This window comes from Temnothorax longispinosus, chromosome 7, assembly GCF_030848805.1.
Source record: "Temnothorax longispinosus isolate EJ_2023e chromosome 7, Tlon_JGU_v1, whole genome shotgun sequence".
Classification (NCBI taxonomy): Eukaryota; Metazoa; Arthropoda; class Insecta; order Hymenoptera; family Formicidae; genus Temnothorax; species Temnothorax longispinosus.
This window is the reverse complement of record NC_092364.1, coordinates 5,498,079-5,517,865: the sequence shown is the minus strand read 5'-3', so window position 1 is coordinate 5,517,865 and position 19,787 is coordinate 5,498,079. Positions and strand designations below refer to the sequence as shown.

At 37.3% G+C, this 19,787-nt stretch overlaps 1 protein-coding gene across 6 annotated transcripts in view; it reads right to left on the bottom strand.

Annotated features, from left to right (window-relative positions):
• The window catches only part of LOC139816880 (neural-cadherin), a 202,599-nt gene that overhangs the window by 133,637 nt on the left and 49,175 nt on the right, over window positions 1–19,787 (bottom strand). For 4 of the 6 annotated variants that reach the window (XM_071784682.1, XM_071784685.1, XM_071784684.1 and 1 more), the window contains one exon: window positions 13,005–13,195. In XM_071784682.1, the coding sequence (XP_071640783.1) occupies window positions 13,005–13,195 (191 nt within the window). Of the gene's footprint in view, window positions 1–13,004; window positions 13,196–14,788; window positions 14,980–17,639; window positions 17,652–18,749; window positions 18,816–19,787 lie in introns of all 6 variants that reach the window. The other 2 variants (XM_071784688.1, XM_071784683.1) reach the window with 2 other exon arrangements.

Genomic DNA, 19,787 nt, shown 5'->3' with positions numbered 1-19,787 from the left:
ACAAAGGCGCGCACCGGCTGCCCGGGAGCGTCGAGAACAACTTAACGAAACGGAAACGGAAACGGAAAACGGAAAAACAGAAAACGAAAACGGAAATTTCCTAAGGTAGAAGAGAGAAAGAGAAAAGGATTCCGTACATATACGTATCGATATCTTGAAGTTGGAACAACCGATATCTTTACGTGACTCGGAAATCGAAAGGGCAATTGTTACATATGTTATGTAACGTTTGACTTGCTCTTTCCAGTTCACAAAACGACAAAACGATATCGATTGCTCTAATTCCAAGACACGGATATACGGGATGCCTATAACTAACCGCCCATCCCTTTTGCCGATGCTATATGATTCGCATTCAGATCACACATTTTAGTATTAGAAAAATATAATAAACTTGATCTTTTTATATAAAGGTTGAATTTATTGTTATTGTAGGTTGAATTTATTGTTATTGTAAGCATATAGCTATATTTAGTTATAAATATAAAATTTAAATACGGATCTGTGTCAGAAAAAAGTTATATTTGCAAAATTTTTAAACAAAAGATGATTCAAAGTCAATATGACGACATAATTATTTTAATATGTTTAGAAATGCACATCTATTATGATGTGTATAATATTTATTTGAGCCTTAAATTTTAATTTTAGCTTGTTACGCATGACATATAGTCTTAACTTTATAAATGTATGTATCAGTACATTTTTAACAAGATACTGGAGTGTAATATTTTTTTTATTTATACATATATGCTACTTTGTTTTTTTATAAGAGCAAAGATTGTTAAAAAAAAAAACAAATGCTAATCAATAGAATATTTTTGTCGAGAAAAAAAGTCAATTTAACTGATTCATAGGCAAAAGGAATCGTTCGTTGCGATTGTTTCGGGATATCCTGTACATATGTATATTGAAAAAAAGATCGTTACTGATATAATGAGAGAAAAAATATCTTGAAATAAAAGATTATCATGCGATGTGTCGCATACGCGTTCATTCACGCGCGAGCGTATGCGTACACGACTAGAGAAGAAAGAGAGAGAGAGAAAGAGACAAGTAAACGAAGTTTGAACGTTCGATCGTCGTTATGGAAAAAAGAAACTCCTTCGCTGGAGCTTGTTAATACATCTAGGGTAAAACGAGAGGTAATAGTTCGACAATGGAATCTCACTGATCTCTATACGTTAAATATACGCGGCAGCGCGGCTCATCAACACCTTTTCTATCTTTTTCTCATTATCTTCGACACCGCCCGGTACGACGTTCGAAGCCGGTATAATCTCGATAATTACAGAATCTCCGAACGGTGTTGTGCAAAAGTGGGTTAATCCGCGAAATAAAAAGGAAGAAAAAGGAGTCGTATACACACAGCTGGGCCAGCAACATGAAACTCCGCATTTCAAACTTAATTTACTGAAAACTACTTCTGCTTACAATGAATCAATCCGCTTTTCCACAACACCGTGTTTCCTCTATGCTATACAGACGCGTGAAGCTGATATCTTTATTGCGATACTTAAGATGTGTAAGGATCAGTATACGTTTCAATTACTATTTCCACTATGCACCGGAAGTTAAATGGCGCTTGAAATTATACCGGTCAAAGCCAGTTATGTAATTCAGCGTATAGCGATCAGTGGTGGATTTTACCTAACGCGCCGCACGTCTTTCGCTTCCCGTCGTCGCCCGTTTCTTTTCCTTTTTTTTTGTTTCCCTTTTCGTTTCTCTGTTCGGTGCGCTCAACACACAACTGCGCGTGTGTATACAATTATAAGATGTGTTATATATGCGCGTATTAACAAGAGAGCGAGCTCTTAACCGAGAAGTGATTATAACCCTAGGCAACGTTCACGCAGTCAAAAGGCATATATTTGCTGCTCTAGCTACATTCCCGTTCGCTCGCGCGGGCCAATTACTATCCACGACTGTTATCGCTGTTAATTCGGTGGCAGAAGTGTTACAACCCCTATTGTATGGTGCTGTGTGTTAAAATGCACGAATTCGAGCGAGCGCGGAGTACGAGCTTCGTGAATGAGTGATTAGTCGATCAGACTGTTACTCGGTGACGTATTGTCATTTGCTAATGTAGTTTGTGGACTGTTATACTCTTGAAAACAATGGTAATTTATTCCAAATTTACGTACGTAAGTCTAGCTGTTGGAACTTATTAATATCAGGCAAAATTATAAGCACCCTGTATAATATATATATATTAAACTTCTCAAATATCGATCAATTAGTTGATTTGCCATTAATGTTTTAAATCTGATAATATTAATATTTACGTCTGACAATAACGAAACATTGCATTATCGTATGAGATGTTATATTTACATCTCATTAATATACTAGTAATATAATAATATTAAAGAGGCAAAAAGATAAAAAGAGCTCTTTTTGCTGCAAGAGGATAAAAGACAAATTAGTGCTATTATTTGAAGATTATTCCATTATTACTGCACTTTAAAATTAAAATTAAAATATTAATTATTTAATATTTTTTATTTGTTATTCATTAATGGCTGCATTCCGATATTCACTCAGTCAGTACTGAAAATCTATATTTTTCTATATTTTACATCACGTAATACTATTGAATGTTTACAGTACTCTGACAGTTGCTGACAGTAAATATCGAAATGCAGCATTAACACATTTAATTATACAATTATACCATTCGGCAGATATAAAATAAACCGCTAATTAATGGAACTAATCAATGAATAAAGTGTAGATTTACACGATCAAACATTTCATTTTAAAATTTGATAAATCATTGAAATTGTTTCTATAAGAGAGTTTATATCGTGTAAAATAATAATTAATATTGTAATTAAATATCGGATAAAAGATGCATAAACTTCTCCCTTTGAAATCTCGCTCGAGCAATTATCGCGCTCCAAGGCAATGAAAATTATGCGGAATTCATTAACAACAATTAGCTCTCATTTACTAATTTGCGATTCGCATAGTATCTCATTTGAAATTAATGATTTCAATTATGCATAATCGCCTAATCTCCAATTTGATTTGAATAGGTTTAATTAATTATCTTGCCGATAATAGGAATAGCATATACTATAGGAATGGCTACATTAAATCGGATAAATCGGAATTTATTTTGCGTGTCAAAAATTGTCGCGCAAAATATTAATTATTCATAATTTTATTTAGTCACTTGCGTAGTTAAATCAGCAGGTGAACAATTTAATAATTTTTATCTCCATTCTGTATTAAATACGCAAATTTTATCAAGCATACGAATTGCTTTTAATCTATTTATTTAACTATATACAAGTTACTATTGGGAATCGTCTCAAGGATCTCTCCCCTAATTAATCCCTAAGAAACCATAACAGTCTGATTCAATATAATCATTCGCATGTCCGAGCTCATCTCATTGGTCGAACGAACCGCACGGCTGTATTACATACGTGTTCGATCGTCCGCTCGTCCGATGTGTATACCGTCCATACACGCGCGCGCGCGCGCGTGTGTTTGCGTATACGTATATGTGTGTGTTATGCGTGTGTGGTGCGTGCGTTTCCTTGTCCCGCGCGTATGAACGTTGTACCGCGTGTACACATCGCTGTAGACAGCCGTCGTGTCATCCGTTAGACGTTCACGAAATGTTCATCGATCCGAAAGGATCCCGATGTCTCCCGAGAGGAGATTTCCCTCTAGTTCAAAGGGTGTACGACCGAAATTGACAGCGCCATTTGTCAATTCAAACACGGGGCACGATATTGATTCTATCTCACAGGATGTCCTATATAAAATCACCGGTCAATTTTTAATAATTCATTGGCCGATTTAAAATTATATTTAATTAGAATATCCGAGGAGAAATAGTATTTAAATTATAATATGTAAAATAATGGAAAATTCTTTGTCTGTAAGCGATTAGAAATGAGGAGCTTCTTAAACTAGCTTGTGAAATTAAATGAAAAATTGTTGTTTAGTTAATTTTAAAGGGTCTTTTCTTTTTTAAACTTTAATTAGAGGTTTGACTACGAAAGTACTTAATATCACAACTTAATAAATTTTACAAGTGATAGTTTTCTGCGGAATTTTGTTGGGAAAACTCTAAATTCGTAAAGCATTCGCATTAAAATTGTGGTTGCGGATCTGGAGTAAACAATTTATAAGATATTGCAATAAAAACGGAAAGAAATAAGGAAGAAAAGTAAAATCTGAATATTTTCCAAGACGACTTTTCCTAATTCGTTAAAGGCAATTTCGTCTATCGTTATTTTTTAACCTCTAGTATTTTTAAGTGAGTTATAGTGAGATTCTCTTGTTTCACGAAAGTTTAATTCTTTAAAATTGATAAACCTTTGATTAAATAGATCTTTTAATTTATTAAATGAAAGAATGATCTCAGAGAATGTATTCTTATTATAATCTTTACATAAAAGTGATTCCTACCCTTTCCGGGTGTAACGGGTGTAACTCCATATATATAGAATCTTGAATTGAACACGTTATTTAATGGCCGCTCGTAAAAGTCAAAGTTCGCTCTCGCGGACTACCCCTTTTATTACATATGATTTACAGTATGGCATTAAAATGCCAATATAAATGTCAACTACGAAATCATTGCCCTTTACAGGAAGATTATTGCGAACATAGTACTAGAAGGTACTAAAACGAGAAATAAATCTTAAAGATAGTCTGTTTTTTATATCTTGTTGTAATATTCTCTTTAAAGAAATTTTTATGCAAATAAAAACGAAAGTGTTATTAACTTTTGTTATATATATTATTAATTTAAATTCAGTCGTGGAATATACCTACTGCATTCTTTCGAAAATTAACGCGATCTTGGAAAATTTTGTTATAACATGAAGTCGAGAGCCAAATAACACAGCATAAGATGACGCAATTTACAATGACTGTACAATAATTTTAATATCGCGATCTACCTTTGTTGGTCAACGAATTGTATTTTATACTATATTATACTGCAATCCTATTATTTGATACGTTTAAACGAGATACGCATAATTACTATTAAACGAGATTATAGGCAAACAGCAAACTCGTGAAAATTGAATCAAACGCATCGTTAAACACACGTGATCTCCGGAGTAGATGTAAATCCCCGGGGTTCAAGAGTTAAATGTAGGAAACGTCTCAGCCGTTGTGCATCACGCTTAACGAGATCTTTGAAAGATTTAATCTTCGGGCATCGCCGCTCGGTAGCGCCGTTAGCGGAACAAGCTCGTTTGTGAATACGCGAGGATCTGTTAAGTGCTCATGTTTCGCCCGGAGCTCAATCATTTACGCGCGGCGCCGTGTTACGTTTTAAACATCGTCGCGTTTAAATTCACCCGTCACCGGAACCTAGATATTGCGCGAGACGTGCACTATCTCCCGCTCCTCTCGTCGCTTAACTTCGAACGGAAAGCGAGTTTCAGCATTAAAATGTCGTTTCTCGGAAATTCTTAAAACGTCATCCGGATCTTAAGTCACGTTCGTCTCAAGAGCGAAACGTATCTTTCGAACTGGCTTCGAGGGCGACTTTATATTCGAATTTACTAGAAATTACGTGAGAGAGCAAAGATTTTGTTCGAAAAATGTAGGAGAGATATAGTCTCGCGCGCGGACATTTTTCGAGCAACTTTATTTAAATACGCGGAAGTATGTCCGAATTGCGGGAAATGGCACTTTTATGTACAGGTAGAAGGATTTTCCGTGAAAAATGTTGGCATCTCTTTTCTGGAGATGATAAAACTAGCCTGGTTTGACATATATTTTACGATTAATCCCGATAACATCTGTTTTTCACGTCAGCCGTATTTTTTCTGGCCGTATAGAAATCAAGCGATGTTATCTCTTTCATTACGATAGCAACCAGTAAAGATTATGTGACGTACAATTCATGTTTATTTGTTGAACATTTTTATCGCTGTGCGTTAATGTTGAATAAATAAAATTTTATTATTAAATCAAAAGTTATTCCATAAAAACTTTAACTTTTATAACATTTATTTATGTATTCCCGGACTTCTGTAATTTTTAATTTAGTGTAACGATAAGAAAGAAAATTACATAAAAACTGGCGTTCTACTAATATGGAATTTTGTCATGCATTCATAATTTACAAGTTTATTGCAAGACACACACAGTTTGATGTTCTATATTGAATAAGTTCGCAAAAGTTTTGAAGTCTCGTAGCCAAAGTTTATCTTTAAAGTAATATGTTTGCGTCTTACAGAGAAGGGAATATAACTATAATCAGGAACATTGAGAGCAAATCATGAATATCTTATACACATTATAATATTATAATGTGTACATATTATAATATATTCTATTATGTGAAATATATTAACTGAAATGTATTAAATATATATAAGTGTAAAAATTATTAAGAAATTATTAATTATGTACGAAACGCAAATGCATTTCGTAATGAAAATTCTCTTCTGAATATTAAATATATTTTGATTTACACATTTAATCACACTTACGGCGATTTTTCTCGCAACCATGATCGATAAAACTGTATCAATATATTTTTGTCAATAATTCACTTATTGTTCTTTATAACAGAAAACAATTCGTTTTTTATATTTGTCGTGTAAAAATCCGCAGGGCGTCGAAAGCTATGTGTCAACCGGAATGCACCGAATTCTGCGATTGACAGCAGTAACGAGAAATCCCGCGATATATTGAACGAATGGACAGTAATATTGACACAAACATTTTTGATAATTGAAACTCGCGAAAAGTACTTTGTCGCAATTTTATAATAGAATACGAAAAACGGCAATTTTTTTCGCGATACGCAATGTGTGCATCGCATCGCGTTTTTATGTCATTCAACAGCCTACTGGTCAATATTGAATTTCAAAATAAATTTCTAGTGAAACTTAAGTGCACACGCGAATTCTCGATTCAACCCGCACGATTATAAATGTATGCATGAAATGCTAATGACGTTTTGCTCTCAACTCATTTTCGATTATAAATATATTTTTTCTTCATCTGTAATATGTGCAAATATATTTTATAATATTACTTTTATCATTATATTAACTATATCATTATATTTTCTTCAGTTGCTTAAGTAATGACATAGAAGATTAAACAACTGTCTTAAAAGTATATATATTGCAAATTCACGAAATAAAATCTCATATTTCAGTCAATTTCACATTTTTGCTTTAATAAAAATTTTATTTATTATTTTATTATCAAGACATTTAATATGGATATTATCAAAAACACGCTGAAGATAATAGCTTCCAATTAAATTTACGTCAAAGCAAAAACTGTGATAGTTGAAACGACTTCAAAGAATTTGTCGTTAAAAAAAAAAAGCAGGAAATCTAGAACATGGTATAACAGCGTATCAAATAAATGACGATTCGAACGATTATCAGACCGGCGATATTGGATACTCCATAGCGAGATTATTTTGATCAAAAGATAATTTTTGCAATATCGAAACTGTTCTGAAACACTCATTTAAAATTCGTTTAAAACACGGAATATATATAGTACACATTAATATCGACAAAAACCGTAGCAGCTTTGAATCGCGCGATTAATATCCCGGAATATATGACGACGCAACTCGATCCAAGCTTGTCGTTAAACACAAAGAACTCGAACAATGACGCCACTTATTACGTTGCATCCTTGAGAAATAAATTGCAACCATCAGCATTATGTATTCTGCATAATCGAAAAATACATGTGCTTTTTATGATTTACAATTGTTTACTCAATCGAATTTAGCTCCAATCTTAGTTACTGTTGCCTTCTTTTAAATATTAAAATGAGATTATAATAGAACCGAACCCAGCCAATTCTTAACATAGTATTAATCAATATAAATTTTGTATTTCTAAAATCTAAAATCTATATGTATACACATAAATATTATATATATGTAAATTTCTGAACCACCGAATACTTTTCTCAATTTTTATTCGTCAAATTTTTTTGCTATCTTCACATTTTGTATGTATTGTTCGTACGTTGAGCAAATTTTTCGTGAAAAAATTCATTCGTTGAAATCGAGCTGACAAAAAAAAGGTTGCCTCATTGCTTTAAAAAGCACGTTGGTGGTCTCTCGCTTGTGAAGTTACACATTGTTAATGTTAACACATGAAAGCTCAGAACCTCGTAATATCAATATTGATTGGCCGTTCTCCATTTGGATAAAATCTCGATTTTTCCGCGAAATTTAATTCAATGCTTTATTAATCACGCGACCGCGGGCGCGGCGCGGCGCGGTATATCAAATAAATTCACGTCGCCGTACAACTTTTCGCTGATTAATTCCGATTGCTCGTTAGCTGCCGCCAGTTGAAGTCGAATGTTAATTTAGGAGAATTTCCACATTACCGCCGTAATAATAGCGCGACTCGTGCCCCTGACAAATGACGCTCGTACGGCGATTTTAATTGCTCGTTACCTGTGGACGACGTCTGACGGACGATATCACGTTCGCGTGTCGAGTGGTTGTGTACGCCGTATATGCCCGGTTAGTATGGTAGTACAGCTCATAAGCGTGATCCTTAGTCCGAAGGTTTTGCATTTGTGAGTGTGTGAGTGTGTGTGCACGCACATGTTGTACAACTACGTCAAGTGTGTGTGTGTGTGTGTGTGTGTGTGTGTGTGTATGTGTGTGTGTGTGTGGGCAGAAAGCGAGCTTGTAGAAGTAAGACTGTCGCATAGAGTGATACGTGTAATTAAGTTACAATAAAAAAAAAGGACAGAGTTAGAAACCTTACAACCCCAATCTGTGCATAACCACCCTGAACCATTGGTGCGCGGTGACGATGCAAGTATGTCTGTATTTATGTGTCGTATGTGTGATTACGAATGCCCTACGTAAGGGAGCATATTATTAAATAATTCCAGTACAATTTCATCCTTGCGAAAAAAATCTTTCGACGTTACGCAGCAATTTTCATAAATACATATCTGGGTCATACATATCAAATTAGACATGAAAATGTAACAGATGGAGATACTTGTTTTGCGACAACATTTACTTTATTTTATAAGAGAGATGTTTTCCTTGTAACGATAAAATTGTATTGGAAAAATCTGTCGTCGGCTCACAATTGCCAGAAAGATATGGGAAATCAATAATACCGTTTTTATTTCGAGTCTTGTGAGAATTCACAATGCCCCTCTCTTTACTTTTCTACAAAAGAGAGGAACAAGGAGAAAGAATTTCTCGCCACTCGTTTCGATCTGCGAGCATCGCGTAGCGGCGCAGGTCAATTAGCAAATGCTCTTGCTCGCTCAATTCTAATTGGAGAGGTATATATAATTGCTACTGTACTGTTCGACGTGTGATACGAGACACGGTGACTTCAGCAATCAAAGATGCTCTAACTATGTTCATCAACTCCAATCTAAATCGTTACTCAACTTGCTGTCGAACGGCGCACAAGAAAGATCTCGCCGCACAAAAAGACACTACGAGAACACACTACGCTCTCGAAGAATAGAACGAAAAAAAAAAGGGAAATAAAGAGGAGAAACCAGAAAAAACGTGATTACCACGTCGTAACCTAACGAAAGGTAAGCAACTGACGAAACATGCCCAAAAATTAATTACGGCATTCATGAAACGTATGTCGATGATTGGATATATTGAATGAGTATATGCATGTCCTGGCGACGAACCAAGATCTAAAATCGATATAGCGATAACGGACAAACTGATAACAACCAAGGAGGAGTAAAAACGAAATATGTATGTACAATACGACATACTTGGTACACGCTCGACTGCGAAGTCAGGCATCGGAGGGGGGGAGGATCAACGAAAATCATAACTGCTCGATCATTTGCGGCCGCAGCTATAATGCTTGACTGACTCACGCGACTCCGACTACCCAGGGTAGGTGACGGAGCCTTAACACGAGCACACACAACGAAAAATGAGACGAAAAGTAAATTTTGAAAAAAGCCAATCCGGTGCGAAGGTAACTCAAAACAGAGGAGGAAACAAACGAGGCACGCATGTGAGTGATAAAACTATGATGAAAGAGAAATAAGAAAACGACAACGGTTGGTTCAAAATCAATAATATATAATCCAGGGAAGCATCTATTTCGTAAAACATGCCCAAAAATATGTTTACGGCACACACAACAAATGTATGAAAGATAGATAGATAGATAGATAGATAGATAGAGAGAGAGAAAGTTCTGCGTCTAATTCCGGGCGCGCGAGAGTTCGTCGCGATATACAAAATAGCTGGCAGTTACTGTTAATATACCTATTGAATCGCAGCGCAGAAAACAAACCTGTGACTTAAGGTAACGACGTTAACGGTTTGCGGCTTAATCACCTGTGTGGTACGGAATTAATGTTAATGCGTTTCTTGCTAGGCCCGCGAATTTCCCGACGAGAGAAGCGATTATCGGCGGACAACATTATAGTGTGTGTGTATAATTATTATAGCCGGTGACATATCTGTATTGAGGCTCGTGTGTGCGTGGCGGCAACGTTGATGAGGAAAGTTCGCGGAAAACAAGCGGACTAACGCGAATGACGAAACGTTTTGCTGCATCCCTTTCCGGGCTATACATTGAACCAAGATCCTAACGAGTAAACTCTCTGGAATTAATCCTCCGAAATGTCACTAACGTCACAGTTTGGTGTGTGAAATTTGTATAGTATTCATGAGAACATCGCTTGAATATACGTTCGCAAAATCGACAGAGTCTAGCTTAATAAGAATATTTATTACACTGATTGTGAGAGCATCAGGTAAAGAAATCGCATAAGAATTTATGCTATAAAATAGACAATTTTCAAGATTATAGTAGAACTTGATTCAAATATCGTGCAAAAATTATATTAATATTTATTATATTAAGTTATACAGTATGCTGTAATGTCACGCGAAAAAAGGGCGAGAGAAATAAATAGAAAATATTAGTTGGAGAAAATTATAAAAAAGTACTCTCGTATGAAAAGTGTATGCTCCCTTAAAAAATTCCAACTGGACTACAGCTTTGCCCGCAACTTCGGATTATGCATTAGCATTATTTCTTGTTAATATATTCGCGCAGAATCGAATTGGCGCGTGTTTAAGCGAGATAAGCCGGGGGAATATTTGCGTGACACGGGCGTACAGGACTCTCGTATACTGAATTTACAATAAAATGTACTATCTTGCGCAGACAGCGCGTGACCGTTGCATCTGGCACCTCTTGTGCAGCATGTACGTATGTAATTAGCCAATTCGTTCTCGTCGGAAGTCCATGTGTCTCTGCGAGACCGCCGTTAAAAGCGGTACGTCAAGCGCAAACTACCCATTACTAACGTTTTTTCGACACGGCTTTTGGTATGTCCGCTACGAAAAAGACGCATTTGCGCCGGTCAGCTATATTTTTCCTCTCACATACTATCGCACGATTTCCGTCATGACTTGTTCGCGATATTTCTTGCAAAGTTACGTATTTTGAAATTTAGGATGAGACCCAGGATGAGACATAAACGTATTTTCTTCAATCTGTATGAAGTAATGAATGTGATACGTAATATATAAAACACAATACATAGAACAACAATATAATACATAGAATAATACGTATATCTAAAAAATTGATCATAGAAGTTTTAACACTAATTAGATAATACAGAGTATCTTTCTTTTGACTTTAAGTTGATACAATCGACTTATGTAACGACGATTTATAAAACTGTTATCATCCCGTTCATACGAGTTAACAATGATCTTCACGCAACAATAGGCGAATAATTAATATTTAACAGTAACCCGGGTCTACTTGTGTCGATTACTATGCAACAATAGGACCTCGCGCTTTGTTCGCGGAGAATTGTACTTTAGTGATAAAGGCGTCGAGAGGAATACTCGATGCGGCTGTTTCTCGGCTCTCGTACCGTTTCTTATATTCTCGCGAATTGCGAGGCATGATCTACGGATGAAAAGCGGCCTTTGGTCGCGTCGTTTATTCAATTTAGTGTACACGAGAGAGACGCCTTACTGGCGTCGCGGTAGAAAGAAATTAAATCTCGCTGCGGAATCAATTAAACCACTCGCGGAAGAATGAAAGTAGCTTCGTACCTGCGCGTGTTGAGATGCAGCAAAATGTTTCAAGAACATAATCCGCTCGGAGGCGGAGCTGACGTAATCGCATTGTTCGCAAGTGCGTTCGCGTTCGAGCCGAACAAAATAAAACGTCAAATGCTAACAAGGCCGTTATCTCGCGAACGGTCATATATATCGTGCACCGCGCCTATATATATGCATATATTGTGTGTCCTAGCCCGTGTGAATGCGTCTCGCGTGTGTTTGTACAAATGCAAAAGACGTATTTATATACTCGAACGAGAATGGTTCCGAACCTGAAGCGATGGTTCCTACGTAATGTTTCCCAGAAGGCTAGAACTTGCAAAGTGCAATTTAGCACCTATCTCGAAGAGTACAACAAAATATTTTGACCGTTGTTGGTACTCGCAGTAGTAACAATCAATATAAGAAATCTAGTTGCTTTCAGAAATTATCTTTGCTAATTTTTGCGAAGCTAGATGTTGTAACTTTTCTTAGATAACTTAAATTGAGATACCTCACTATTTGAACTTTTTTTTATGTTACTTGCTAATCTGAGTCCCCAAGTTTCTCGATCCGCCAAGAACCATCGCTCTAATGACCACGTCCTGCGTCGAAGATCCTCCAACATTCTCCACGATCCTTGCGATCGCGCAGACATGTCCCCTGTACACTCGACAATACGATCGTGCCTTCCACGAGGTCAATCCTATATGCGAACATAAGTGTGTAATGCTTGCGAGCGAGCGAGCGAGCGAGTATAGTTGGCGCGCGTCGCCTCTGCGAATAGTGTGTTGGTGTATGTGTGTTGAGTGTGTTGAAATGCGGTGTAATGTGGATTCGTACACAATATCAATTAACGTGCACAAGAACAATACTGCCACGAGATTGCGTGCAGGGCGGGTTCGTGCAGAGAGCCGCACGGAGCATTGACAGTGTGACAGACCTGGCTTTAATAGACACAACTTTAGCCCCGACGGCCATGTTCTCTTTAATGTAGATCGGGCCATACACTACGTGGTCCCATACGGGCGGATTATTCGCACGGTCCACAACGTCAATCTGAACCTCCACCGTTCGCGACAAGGGTGGGTAGCCCCTGTCTTTGGCCATCGCCTCCAGCTTGTACGTCTCGCGCTACGGCCAGACCGCGTGTATCAACAAACGGGAACAAAAAACAACGGCGTTAGTGTCAAGGCGCCAAGGCTCGTGGCAAAAAGGGAGAGTACATGGTACATGTTGCTCCCCGTTGTTCTTTTTTTTGGTTTTGTTTTTGAGAGAGGCGGGAAGAAGCTTCTCTCTCCCTTGTCATCCGCTGGGCAGTCACTCGCGACGCCCTGCCATCTCGGCCATCCGCCAACCGCCTGGAACGTTTGGCGCGAGCGCGAGCTCGCATTATGCACGCACCCTCGTGCACGAAAATTTGCACGTACGGTGAGAATTATTATAGCAAAAGCGCCCGCGCACGATTGCGATGCGTGGTTTCTCGAACAGTACGAGCTCCGGATGACGAGCGGCGTGTGATGGACGATCGACGATCCGCAACCCTGTATTTTCTGCGCGTGAATATCGCAAAGAGGCACACAGCAGGTTCTCTCGCTACATCCTTGCCTAAACTAATATTGAGCACGCTAGAAACGCCTGTAGAGAGGGCACGTTCACCGCTCCGCTTTCCCGCATTTTGCACAATTATTGGTTGTTATTGCGTATATATATTCGCTATATGATCCGCGCGCGGCTATCGCTGCGTCTTCGGAATCTTTGAAGAAGCGTGGGTTCCTCTTTGCTCGTATTTGCCGAGAGAGAACGAGAGTCTGTTCGACTGTCAAATGGAGTAAGTTTATAATTATGGAATAGATTTTAATAGAATAGTAAGAGAGTTCTGTAGATTGATAACGTTTGAAATTTGCAACAATTCTGCAATTATTTGTTATAAACTTAGTTAGAAAACAAGTCAGACGATCTGATTACGTAGTGCTCTAAGATGAATTCGAAGATAAAAGTCCCTCTATCGCAATATCCATGTTATTAATATCAGAGCAATCAATTTTAAAGCTACAGTTATCGCTTACGTTTATTTACAATATTTAAAACTTACTTCACTTGAAAATCAAAAGACTCGGATCGTATCCGAATGATATATCTGGCCGATTGAACCCTCGCTGTCTCCAAATATCGTCCAAGAGCGATCGCCGCGGCTCGCTACAGTACATATTGGGAAAAGATAGTGGTAGCAGTATAGTAATAGTAGTTGTTGTAGTAATAGGAGAAGGAGTGTCCGCCAATCAGCGATCTACCGCGCCGCGCTTAACCATAAGTGCTTCCGCAACCAAAAAGGAGGAAAAAAATATGGTATATATCGTGTACCCGGTTGTGTCTAAAAAGAAAAGTGTATATAGATGTACGAGAAAATGGACAAAATAAAGATCGAATGTTGAGATAGAATCAGAAACGGAATAGAACAGAGGAATAAAAAGAGAGAACCCAGAGTATGTCGGATAGTAAATACAAGTGCATAAAGGGAATCGACGGGACAGAAAGACAAATAGAATACGTGAGTAATTGAATGGGGAAATAAGCAAAAAGGGGGAGCGAGACAGAATAAGGGGGTTGATCAACACAGAGAGAAAAAGAGAGAGAGAAAGAGAAAGAGAGACAGAAGGGACAGCACTGCATGGCACGGCACGGCATGTCACGTGTCTTGTCTCGGTCATGTCGTGGCATACAAACCTGGCTTTCACCGACGTCACTACAGTACCCACTGTGACATTTTCTTTGATGTGAGTGGGGCCGTATACATTCAGATCCCACACAGGTGGTTTATTGTTTCTGTCTACGACGTCTAACTCAACGTCCACGTCTGCGGACAAGACTGGCATCCCTCTGTCGGAGGCCCGTACTCGCAGGCGATAGCTGTCACGCTAGTGGCAAAACATTGGGCCGTCAACTTATAGGACATTTTCTTTCGGGATTTTATAGTTGGCGGTTTTTTTTTGCGATTGTTTTCCGTTTCATCACTCTTTTTACTTTTCTTTTCTTTCGTTTTTGTTTTTTGTTTTGTTTCTATTTCGTCTTTTCCGTTTGGAGTTTACGAAAGAGCTAAAGCGTCACTCGGCGTCGAGCGCGTTCCACATAAGAAAGTACCCTCAAACGATCTTTCTGCTTTTTATTCGCGAAATTGAAACGGAAGAAGAAGAGAGAAAGAGACGAACAGATAGAAAAGATAGACGGAAAAACAGAGAGATAAAGGACCGTGCAGTCTCGTAGGTATCCTGGACATAGGACGACTCCGTTGCGTGTTACCTCGGTGATAGATTCACTGTCTAACGTAAAAATCCATTAACTTTCCTAATAATTTTTGCCCAATTTAATACAAGTGCATCGCTCGCATAAGAACAAGATTTATTGCAATGAACTCAAACATGCTGTGAGGTGAGTATACTTTCGTGAGTAGTTTCGTGATTGCAACATACAGTGGCATGATGATGACGGATGATGATGATGATGAGAATCATGACGATGATGATGGTGATGCTGATCGTGATTAAGACGGTAATTACGATGGAGATACTACATCGCCGACTTCTGCTGATTAACAAAGTAATGATAACATCGATACAAACATGTGCATTCGGTAATCGATTTTAATGAAATAAGTAGATTACGAAATTTATGGACAAACGTAGACGATGTAGTTGCGATACACCTACCTGTCGAATGCATACGCTTGTATATTTGAGCTCATTGCTATTATTGATTGTATTAGTTGATTAATGCAAACAGATACCTTTGCCGGTGCGTTATTTGATTTTATGTCAACAAAAGTATTCGATAATTTCGTAAAATTATTTGGCAAATAGTAAGTTAGGAAAAATCTTTCTCCTAACGGAAGAAAAGTGCGTCTTTAAAGATCGTTCATTGAATACGTTGATTGCATTAGATAAATGCTGTGCTTATCTTTGCTCATCCGAGATAACACGAAAGCGGATATATACTAGATGTTCTAGAATTGTTCCCTTCATCTATAGATTCTTCGATCAATTTGCAGTTATTTCTTTGTGTCTGTGTCAAATGCGTTATAAATTTTCGACGTGTCTTATTATTCTAAATTCTAAGACTATGTTAAGACAAAAGTTTGGAATACTAGAAGGTTCACATTTGCGCATCTTTTACAGTATAATAATAATACTAATTTATGAATGTCACTTTGTCTTATGTATATTACAAAGTCTTATTAAAATGTCTAGCAGCATCAAAGAATCTATGTTTAAAAAGTAACAGGGGGGTACTGTACTTTTAACACTTCTAAACTATCTAGTATACTATAGTGTAACAGCGGGTGAATAGTAATAAAAGATAAATTTTAAAATTATAATTAAAAATTATATTGAAAACTTATGTACCGTGAAAAATACAGTAAACGAAGATATACGTGTCTAGAAAAGTTAATAGAATTAAGTTGAATCGAACAACTGAGTGAATAAAGTCTTAATTTTCGAAACTTAATTTTTTATGCTTTAATGTAACATTCTCTGAGATTCTATCCACCCGCTGGTCTTAGGGTAAATATCGACATCGCGATTTATGTTAATAAAAGCGCCATATCATGTCAGTCCATCCTTCGTTCCCAAGTGAACATTTGTCTACGAACGTTTGTCTATAAGAGATCTTGCTATCTCATAAAATTCTAGTAACGAAAATTACCGGCTCTCTTCCTGGAACATTAAAAGTAATTATTGAAGCTGTTCCAGTAAAATAGAACCAGATCCCTGTTTAACATTTGATATCCAACGGACGGTTTAATCAAATGCATACACGTAAAACACTTTAATTATGATTTTGTTAAATATTTGAATTTCTATGATATTATGTAATTTTACTTTAATTGAAGATCAATGTATTCAAATTAAAACTAATTAAATCAACAATTAAATAACATAAAATAAAATTAAAAGAAAATAAAATATTTGTAAAGATAAAATTTTTTATAATCTGATATATAAAGAAGGATTTAACGTAGAGTGAGATATCCGTTATTTATATTAATATTTGTGAAACGTCCATTGGATATTCAGCACCGCGGACAAATTGACAGGTCACTGGTGGCGCAATATCGGCACAATAAAGGCATCCTTCACCTACGGATACATACGAGACCGGGATGAAAGAGCGAAAATAGACAGCGCGGTAACACGTGTGTATGTACATAAAAAATACATCGCGCGTGATATAAAATTTCGAACAGAAATGCTCGAGAAGAGACGATTAGATGTAGAAATATTTTGGTAGAAATTGAGCAACAAGAAGAGAATAGAGCAGAATAGATAGACAGAACGAGAGAGAGAGAGAAAGAGAGAGAGAGCAAGAGAGAAAGATAGAGTGACGTCTCCGAGTGACAACGAGTAACAATAACAGAGGCGAAAAATCATCGAAACGATATAATGTTGAATAATCGAACGGAAAGGCGCTCTAGTATTAGCAACGAATATTTATACTTTTCTTTTGCGCTGGTATAACAATGGTCACATCATGATGTATCTCGATGCAAGGTGTGAAACACAAGAATATAGATCCTACTTACTGGAAAACAGCCCTTTTTTTTGTCATCATCAAATCCGAAGAAAGTAAATGGTGCAATGAACACAAACATAAACAATAAGAAGTTCAAATTAGTCTCTTTACGAAATCAACCAATGCAGGCATTTTTCATGCAAGCGAGAATGCGATAAAGAGGCATCGGGAGACGGGGGGGAGGGAGGGAAGAGAAAGAGGGGACACAGAGAGAGAGGTTGGTGAACAGAGGGTGAACTGAAGGAGGGCTCGGGGGAGAAGAGATTGAGACGGGGAGATAAAAAAAAACTATGACGACCCCTCGTCTGATTCGTTTTTTTCGTTTTAACGACACTCAAAAACCGATGGACGTTATTTTCTGATATCGTCGTGATAGTTTAATCCGCACGTTTACGGCTTTCCTTTCATTCCGTGATTACTTCCGTTCACTTTCAATTTCTTCCCGTTTTTCACGACAGTGGTATGCCGCCCCAATCACAGAAGAAAAAATGTCACATCACGGACAGTTCTCTTATGATCTATACATATGTATATACACATATTTATACATTAGTCGCTCTCAATCAAAAATGCTTTTCGTGTTCTTTTCCTTTTCTTTGTCAGTCACGTCGTGGTACACCGGGGAGAGTGGGATGAAAATCGGGAAACGTCAGAGAAAAAGTATGTTAGAGAAAGTGAAAAAAGAAATACCAAAAAAAGGTATGAAATATTATAACTAAAAGAAATAGTAACAAATAAAGAACGCAGAGAAAGAGAGGCTTTGTCTTACATACAAATCAAACAAAATATAGATAGATAGATAGAGAAACTTGTCGGGAAAATAATCAACGCAGCTAATTCAGTAAATATCCAAGCAGGTGTACTCAGAAAAAGTAATTACCGACATGTCAATAAAACGCAAAATGCAACAAACGAAAGATACTTTTTGAAAAGGAAAAAAAAAGAAAAGTTCAGAAATGAGAGACAGATGTAGGAAAAGATAGAGATAAAGATAACGAGAAAAGAAAAGGGCGGTGGATGGATGTAGGAGCGAGAGCGAGATCCGTTCCTGTAAAGGAATCAAAAACACATTCATATAAAATATGCAAGCATTGTCAAAAATTGTTTATGTCTGATGCACCACAAAATGCGTAGAGGTTGAAGTACACCGTACGTGGGGCTCAAAAAATGTTGTTCCCACCTGCTCCTGGAAGTTCAAAAAACATCACTTCCCTTTTTAAAAACATTCACAATTAATAATGTTAGTTGATTAATTAAAGATCATTAGTTTCCTCCGAACGTTTCCATCTCTTTTTGTCATGTCTCTTATTATCATTTGACTTTTGCATCTTTCCTTTCCATTTTTTTCCCGTTTCTCCACCAACGCGTAACACGTACAAAAATCACACACATCCTTTTCTTGGCTACTTTTGGGGAAAAGTATGAAAAGTGCACACGTTCGCGTTCGGTCGGCCGTGCACACGCACGTACGGGCCGAGCCGCGGGCGTTTCTTTTGTTTTTTTTAGTCTGCAAAATCACGCGCGTCGGCATTTTGCAACTCGTCAAATTTGATCGAAAATCATGAATCGCGGCACAAAACCGTAAAAACGCGGCGAAACGAACAACGAACAAAGGAAATCAAGTGAAGAGAAAAAGAAGGACGGGAAAGAAAAATTACACGCGCGCGTTTTCTTTTTTTTTTTAATTCTTTTCTTTTTCTTTTCGACCGCTCATAACGTAACTTATTGACGACCGATTTTCGACGTAAAAGTGAATGAAAAAACTGGACAAGAGGCTTCGTTTGGAATCATTTAAAAAGGTACTCGCGCCGCGAGTATGTTCTCAATAGAGAGAATGAGAGAGACAGAGAGAGAGTGTTTTGTTGCAAAAATAGCCCGAACGGTCGATCGATTCAGGTACATGAAGCGTTTGAGGAAATCAGGCATAGCTAAGTATTTACCATAGTGAACACATTGTGCATATCAATGGGAATTAAAAAGTTCTATACATGTGCCGTAAAAAGGAAACTCATTTCGTTGCATATTAGTGATGAGAGAAATAATTGCCGACCAAAACGTATATTAGTATACAAGTTTATCCGCTCAGCAACAAAACGGATTCGTGTTAAATATAACGTAAGTCAACGCAAACGTACAATATATCGGCAGAAGGTGTACA